The 8,627-nt window shown below is 29.8% G+C and overlaps 1 protein-coding gene across 2 annotated transcripts; it reads right to left on the reverse strand.

The window, feature by feature from the left end:
* Nucleotides 1–80: 80 nt before the first annotated feature.
* On the reverse strand, nucleotides 81–7,975 carry LOC105153025 (cysteine dioxygenase type 1). 2 transcript variants are annotated; one of them, XM_011067635.2, is made up of 5 exons: nucleotides 7,388–7,975; nucleotides 2,807–2,948; nucleotides 2,599–2,701; nucleotides 1,623–1,748; nucleotides 81–655 (listed from the first exon to the last, which is right to left on the reverse strand). In XM_011067635.2, exons 1-5 carry the CDS (start codon nucleotides 7,627–7,629, stop codon nucleotides 624–626), a joined length of 645 nt encoding a protein of 214 aa, XP_011065937.1. In that variant the 5' UTR covers nucleotides 7,630–7,975; the 3' UTR covers nucleotides 81–623. The 2 variants fall into 2 exon arrangements, with proteins under 2 accessions (XP_011065937.1, XP_011065936.1); XM_011067634.2 differs by having other exon boundaries at nucleotides 1,579–1,748; nucleotides 7,388–7,974.
* Nucleotides 7,976–8,627: the final 652 nt, after the last annotated feature.

Here is an 8,627-nt window from a genome sequence, read left to right on the forward strand (position 1 = left end):
GTAGATGATTAATAAATATAAGTCCAAGGGGAAAGCCAAAATAATATCAATATAATATTATTAATCGATGATTGATCAAATTTATGTCGTTTTTTTTTGTCATGTTCAATCAATGCCATTATTTTGACTTCCTTCTTGAGAGAGTATATTTATATTGCTAAATGGGAAATTACAATATTAATATAATTCTTTATACAATATTGATGTTATTTTTTTATAATTTATCGAGTTATTAATTATTGACAGATGAATGTCAATATTTTAGTAACAGATAAGAGCTTAATAAAAAGAGCATGCATAAAATATATAAAATAAAATATATTTTTTTCTTATATTCTTTATTTGATTAGTAATTTAACTTATTTATAGATATCATAAAATAGATATGAAATGCGTATTCTCTTACATAAAAATATCTACAGATTCTTATAAGTAAATTTAAGTACTTAAATACGACTACACGACAAAAATTGGACAATAGTAATAATACACGTTATTAACGTTTAGTTATTCGTACAATGTACAACTAGGTCCAATTCAAGAAAATGCAAATCGTTTTCCGTATACGATTATACGCTTAATTGGCATATCGCTGGTGGTTTCTGCTTTCTTGCTCAGATTAGTTATCCTCGGGAGATCTGGCATCTTGAATTTGCTATAAATTATACATTTGTTAAATTTCCGCTTGCTCTACCACTGACGGATCCAAGAACTTCTGAGGCACTTGGCGGATTTATATATTTTGAATTGTTAATAAGTTTCTTTAACCCCATGCGTTTAATGCGAACAAATAAAAAAAAAAACATTGCATTATTTCCCACAATTTTCGTACTTTATCGTTCTTATTTTTGAACTTGTGCGTTTTGCAAGCGAAAAGTTTTTTAAAAATATGTATCAAATATGAAAAGGCTTTATATTGAAATTATTATTGGCATAAATTAAAAAAATAATACCTCTATACTTATCCAGGAAAACGAACAAAAAATAAAAGCTGCAACATAAACTTTTGCATAATACGATGTCTATAATAAAACAATAAGCCTTAAAAATCTAGGATTTTCTTAAATTAAAAAATACTTTTGGAATATCAAAATTGCAGTGATTAAGCATTTTAAAAATATTAAAAATACAATATATAATATTTTACTATAAATATTTTTAAAAAAAGGAAAGATTTTACTATAAATATTTTTTAAAAAAAAGTAGTCAATTGCCTCCATCGTGGATTCGTCAGTGTATTTCACTCGTTAGACTTTTCATATCAATTAGGTATACTCGATCATATTAGAACTTGCGAAATTTAATTGTATGAAAATGGAAAAAAGAAATTGAAGAAAGATATGAATAAAGACGTTCCGCTAGTTTGATGTGAACTAACTCTAGAATTTTTCTGTAAAGAGACGAAGATTCGATTACGTTCCTCCGTAACTGAATTTAAATCTTTGTAATGACTTCCAGCGTCGTAAATGCAACTTCGGGATGCTGCAAGATTCTTTGATATGCGTCTTGGCGGAGAGGTAGATCGAGAATTGCGCGGTAAGATAAAACTTTTGAGAGATATGCAAATAGTTTTTTTACCCGGTTTCTTCCTTCCCCGTACTTGGACCAAAATGTGACCTTACACGTAGACTTTTGCCCGGTTTGCTTGTTGAAGACCGAGCACGACGAGAATGGCGGCGAGTACAGATGCAGGGAGACCGCAGGATTCACCGCGCTTGGATTTTCGACGCGGTGCAAACCTAGTGAATCTTTCGAACGGAAAAAAATATCGAGATTATTTTCTGTACATATACATATACAGAATTATATTATTCGCATAAATAATTTTATAAATAAAATAAAAGCGCTTGTAATTTTGTTTTTAGAATTCACGTTTACAAAAATGATTAAAGCATGTATTATAAAACTGTTCGAAATGGATTTTGATCAAAGTTATTCTATTTTCACTGAAAAAACACAATGTAGAAATCTTGGGAATAATTGAACAATTTCGATTGAAGTTGTTCCATTTCAAATAATACATAATACAGTGAATGTAAAAAGTATTCATACAGAGAACATACTTTTAAAAATAATTTATTTTTCAAAAGAAAAGATTAATTAGCAATTTATTAATAAAAAATAGAAGATAAGTATAATTAATAAGATAAGTATTATTAAATAAAGAAGATAAGTATAATTCTCGTATAATTCTCAAAATTATTTCTTAAAAAGATGTGTAATAATTAAAATATATTATTTTAATAATAAGCGTAAATAAAAATTTGTATTATTTGAATAAAAAGTATTCATTTAGTCGAGAAACTTAGTTTCTAATTTAGTTTCATGAACACAGTAATTTTTGCGAAATTTTTTTATTTATATTAAGACAGAACGTATTATTAATAAATTGTTAATTAATGTTTATTTTCTAAAATTCTACAAATAAGGCTTTTTTAAAATCAAAATCTCCCCTGTACAAATATCTTTTGTATTTCACCAGACTCGATGCTTGACTAAATAATAAAATAAGTTGTTAAAATGTTATTTTTTGATCCTCATTTGTGAACTGAATATGTAAGACTTATCGTTTAGGATTTAATTTTAAAAAAGTCATACCATTAATATAACAGATCTCGTTTATATCAAGCGTGTTCTTCTCGAGTTCCTTGAGCTCCGCATCATTTTTCATCTCCGATCCTTCGGGCCACGCGTACCTCGTCTAACAATAAAAAATAACGCACTTTGGTATCTCAATTTTACATCACAATGTATGTATGATACGTGGTCTGAAATGATTACCAATAATTATCCGTAATTTCCGTACCTCGCATAATTTCCCCTGGAGCATTTTCATTACACAATGCGAGTTGGCATGATCGTGTATGGCTGATCCATGACCTTCTCCCCAACACAATACCATAAGATTGAACCTGCCATTCCCTTCGTCAACTAAGTTTCTGGTATATCTGCACACAAAACGTCGAGCATTACAATTTAATATTTTTCCTTTGAAAATGTTGTTCGACTGGTCAGAATTTTCTTATTCCGTTGCTATCGATTGGTACCTTTCGAAAATCTTGGTGCACATTTCAAATGCGCATACACTTTAAATGATTATTAAGTGTGCAGATTTTAGTCACATAGTGTGTATATCTACACACACACACACACACACACACACACACACACACACACACACACACACACACACACACACACACACACACACGTTCGACTCGGTCAACAAAATAGCTATTGATCTATCTTAATTAATTATTATTATTTATCGATTTAATTAATTCCAATCTGTATTTCTTTTAAAAAGAATTAGTACAAAATTAGCTTTTAAATCGGTATAGATTTTGCAAGAAATAGACTAGCTCAAAAATAAACTAGTCCTTTAAAAAATACATATCACAATATTGCTAAAACTTAAATCAATTATAAAACTTGACATATATGTTATAGTTTTAGCTCAGATTACGTATTTAAATTGTAACGCGATTAAAAAATCTTAACAGATAAAAATAAAGAAAACCCATTTTCTCGAAAAGATCAATTATTTAAATATAAATTAATCCGAATTGATAATACAGTATTATTAAATAATTACTTTTAAATGTTACAACTTTTTGTAACATTTGACAATTACCTTATCGTCCTAAAAAAACAATTACCTCATCGTCCCAAAAAAAAAACAAGCATTATTTACGAGAAGCATTAATGTAGAGTGCACGATTTACGAATCGGTGATCTGTGATTCCAGCAGCGAAATGTGAGATGCAGCAGAGCGAATATAATTTGAAAGTTCCAATGTTTCGCACGGCATACGTTTCGAATTTTTTTTTTTTACGAATGTCATGCGATGTACAGATACCAATGTCCTCTGGATTGCGCAGAACGCAATCATGGAGAAAGGGAATATATGTATGGAAAGTATATACAATACATATAACCAACTATACATGTATATATATGTGTGTGTGTGTGTGTGTGTGTGTGTGTGTGTGTATATGACGTTCACCGGTCGATCGCCTCTGGATATTTATTTATTACTGTTCTAATTTCCGATACTAAATAATATCTTTAAATAACAAGATTTAATATCCATAAGGAAAATATACTTTTCAAAATAATCAAGAGAGAAAATTACGTTATCTTCATTTTATTCGATATTAATATTAACTATTAATTTTGTAAATGTCTTAATTAAAGAATATCATCTCATACAAAGTGTCAAGATATCTTCAAATCCCTCAATTTAATTATATCTGAGTTAATATTAATATTAATTTGGATGATTTTGACAGTGATATAAACGAATATTTTGTACCCTCGCAGGTACAAGTATTCTTCATCGAATAAAAGCATGTGAATAAAAGCGTTCAAAAAATCTAAAGCGCGCAAAAATCTAAAAAAATCTAAATATTGATAGATTCTACATTTGTCTCAAAAATAAAAATTTCTAGATTTTAAAAACATTCTATTTCTCATTTTTACAGAAAAATATTTCTTCTCGATGTACCACTAAATTTATCATTAATTTATCGATGCGATTTTTTATATTGTCAACAATTTCTGTAATCACATGGCACATTCGCCTATCGATTGACACTGAAAGCATTGAACAATATGATAACTCGTTGAATTGAAATATGACGCCAAAATGTTTATCTTTCTAGTGACCTTTCGTAAGAACGATCTCGAAGTAGAAGGAATATTTGCCTGCCACACAGCATTACGTTCTACTTTGTGTTGACAGCAAAACCGGTAAACGTGCCCGTAGTTTCCGTACTTTCCCGAGTCACGTGGATCTCCAGCTACTGCATACAGTAATTCCACCTGCGTCCAACACGCTCGTTATCTCGCGAACTCGTAAACTTATTTTCGTTCCTCTTTACAGTCGCTTGCTCAATCAAGAGCTATGCAATGTCTTCGACAATTAGCAAGATGTTAAACTAGTTGTCGTATTTCCGATAGCACTCGATAATATAATATATGACGAAAGTAAGAAGAAAAGAAGTTAAGAACCATTTGAGAAAAAACAAAAAATTCTTGAATATCAATAGAAATGTGTTTCTCGGATGCTTAAAATGTTTGAGTATTACATACAGTAATCTCTGTGCTAAGTAAAACGCTTATCTGCGCTCTGAATATGAAAATACGAGTTGCATCGTTCAGTTCGTTGCAACATGTTCACAGAGATAGCATTGTCGGTAGTGTCTAATAATTCTGGAACATTTTCTCTCTCTCTCTCTCTCTCTCTCTCTCTCTCTCTCTCTCTGTCTCCTTTATCGAACGAAAATGAAGATATGTCCAGATCGCGCGTAATAAATAAGCTAATTCAGTTATCGTAATTATACATGTGTAATATGTATGCCTGGTAAATAAAGCTGCGAAGAATAGAATTTTTCTTTTGATCCGAAATTTATTCGTACATTCTTAACTTCGTGCATTCTTAACTTTATGAGATAACTAATAAAATTGTTAATTAGTTAAATGCAAATAATTTTAATCTGGCACGAAATATCTCGTTTGTCTTAAAAGTTTTTTGTTTCCTCAAATATTTTCTGACATCAATACAGCATTTCTTTTTACATTCTTGTCTCACTCTCTTCGTAAACACGATGATTCTTTTTTTAAAATTGTGTATATTTCGTTGCGTATATTAGTTATCTATTATTTACGGTAGTCATGAGATTGATGATCGGAAAAAATGAAGCGATGACACAATTCTGCTAATATCTGATGTTTTTTTTTGTCTGACGATTATTAAATGACAATCTATTCCTACTACAAGTGGTAGTGGTGTTGTACGGGTCACAAAACAAGGTTACCAAATTTTTCTTTTCATATTTTGACGTATGAGCATTAGAGAGAGCTAGAACAAGCGAAGAACATACGATCGATAACCCATTTTGAACTTCGCCAGATTAATTTCATTTCACAATTTTGTATTGCGTTGTTATATATATATATATATATATATATACTTTTATTTGCGTTCTTATATTACATACTTCTATTTACATACTTCAAATATGTTAAATAACAAAAATATATATGCTCTCATCTTTTATCAAGTACGACGTATTTCTCCGGAAATGTCCCTAATTGATCATCGTTATGCGGTGATTTTATTTGTAATAGTGCTGTAATTATCGATGTGCAATTAGCTGATAGTTAATGAAAACATTTCCGCACGCATACCACAATTCTCATCACGTTTTAACAAGTTGTGCAATTACATCAGATATATATTCTGTGGAATCGTGAATCAGGCATGTAAATCTTACCAATTGTCAGATTAAAAGCGATGTAATTTTATTTTTGGAATAAAATATATAATATAGCATAGCGAATGTTATTCAAGAATTTTTAATTTCTTGTATTTCCGCGATTAATTGTTGAGATTTTTTTATCGCGCCGGAAATATTTTTCAATATTTATCACAGATGATTATATTACTGCTATCGTTTTTCAACTATTTGTTATGTAGATGTAACTATTTTTATCGTCATAATTTATGTATGTTTGACAATCATATTAGGTGTTGGAATTAATTCGTAGCGTTTTTAATGAAAGAATGTTATTTATTTCACATGAGCATTAAAAAATACATTAATGAAAGTACTTCCCATCACTTGTAAAACGCTACGAATTAATTCCAACACTTAATACATAAAATTAAAATAACAATCTTGTTGTAATGATATTAGGTGTTGGAATTAATTCGTAGCGTTTTTTAATGAAAGAATGTTATTTATTTCACATGAGCATTAAAAAATACATTAATGAAAGTACTTCCCATCACTTGTAAAACGCTACGAATTAATTCCAACACCTAATAATATAACGTCTGTTGCATCTTACATTGAAAAAATTAATTTACATACTAAAAAATTTAAAAGACACACAATAAATAAATAAAGACACTAAACGATTAAGCTAGATCTTTAATGCTTAAATAATTCATATTATAAATTTATATAATACTGCATATTCAATCTTAAAAGTTATGAGCCGAATTTAATTTTCAATCTTGAAACACAATTCTAACAGAATTAAAGTAAATATCACAAATTAAATTGACAAACAATTTGATAATATTAATGCTCATAAATATCTTAATGCTCATAGATATCTTAAAAAGATCTTAATAATCTGATGTTGATAAGCATCTTAAACCCTATAAACAATTTTAATAATAATTTTAATAATTAAATACGGCAATTTGCAGGATTGGATATAAATATATAAGTTCGCACCCAATTATTTAGTATTAAAAATCAAATTTAACCGTACAGGACTTTTATTTCCTATTTTTGTGTAATCATATTACGATCTTAAAAGATAAAATATTTGTTTTGTAAAATTCGTATGTAAATAGATAAACATCAAATACCTGTATCTGTCAAACTTGGCAAATTTCTTCCACTCCGCGGGATTGCTCTTATAATTCGTCATCAGGTCCTGAACGTAATCGATATTCACATTATCCGTGTTGTAGGCCTCATACAGCGCATCTATAAGTTCTCGCAGGGTGGAAACTTTCTCCCGCCGGAGTTTCTCCCCGTTATCAACGAGGCGCGACGCTTTTTCGCATGGCATACCATATAGTCGGTCCTCTCGGTTACAGATCTCCATTTTTCAGCCGCTGTATCTCGACACTTCAGCAATTCTATTCAATCGGCAAAAGTTTCTTTCCACTTTCCCACAGACACAGGAAGGGACGCGGCGATTGCACTACAAAGAAATTCTCCAGCACCGGAAAACCGTGAACGTTAGAATGGAAGCCTTGACTCGTTCTCCGTCAACTGACTCTGACTCGTAAAATGCAGTGCGATTTCGAAAGCGAAGGGAAAACAAGAGATTTATGCGATCTTTAGTCTCTGTACGCTGAACACTAACTGCGTGAACGTACTAATCTGTACTACCTCACTGTCTTTGCTCGTCTACAGCTGGTACCGGTCTAGTACAACGCGAGTACAGCATCTTATATGCGGTATAAGGTGCCCACTACTGGAGTAGGGGGGCCTGGAGCTGATCGTCTGATTAACAACATTTTGTAAACTTCTTTCTTCTACAGGCTATTAATTTACAGGCCAATAAATTTTTCTTAGAAATATTTTATATTTTCGTCAACTCATTGAAAATATCTCAAAAATCGTAACAACCAATTTAAGGAACATTCTATATATAAAGAGAGCTATTATATTTTGATATCTGATTTGTCTATTTTTTGTTCATATGTCTATATTATGTATATATTCATAGTATTGCGACTTATCTTAATAGGCAGGAAATCCATTATGGGGAAAGAAAAGAAAAAAATAATATCTATATTATACATATATACACTTTTCATTTTAAAACAATATAAAATATTTCAAAACTATTATTTATGTTTTTATTACATTTTCCAACATTTTTTGTATTATTATATGAAAGAACCATAGCTTTATTTATGTAAATCAATAATATATAGATATTATAAATTTTAAGTTAGCAAAATTTGTTTATTGTTCATAATTAAAAATTATAGATATACAGAATGTATCGAAAGTATAATATTATTGTAATATAAAACTTCGTAAAAAATTAAGTAATAAAATCATTTTTTCCGTAAAGTAGTTTTTTAAGTT

Source organism: Acromyrmex echinatior, chromosome 15 (assembly GCF_024713525.1).
Source record: "Acromyrmex echinatior isolate Ae372 chromosome 15, ASM2471352v2, whole genome shotgun sequence".
NCBI classification, from domain to species: Eukaryota; Metazoa; Arthropoda; class Insecta; order Hymenoptera; family Formicidae; genus Acromyrmex; species Acromyrmex echinatior.

Bases quoted from the DNA above. Each gene is read 5' to 3' on its own strand.
- LOC105153025 (XM_011067634.2), bottom strand. From the start codon at position 7,629: ATGGAGATCTGTAACCGAGAGGACCGACTATATGGTATGCCATGCGAA. The intron at 2,949-7,387 runs GTATTTGATGTT...TTTTGTGTGCAG, and splicing joins GCCAAGTTTGACAGATACAG to ATATACCAGAAACTTAGTTG. The intron at 656-1,578 runs GTAAAAAAACTA...TATAATTTATAG, and splicing joins ACGGGGAAGGAAGAAACCGG to CAAATTCAAGATGCCAGATC.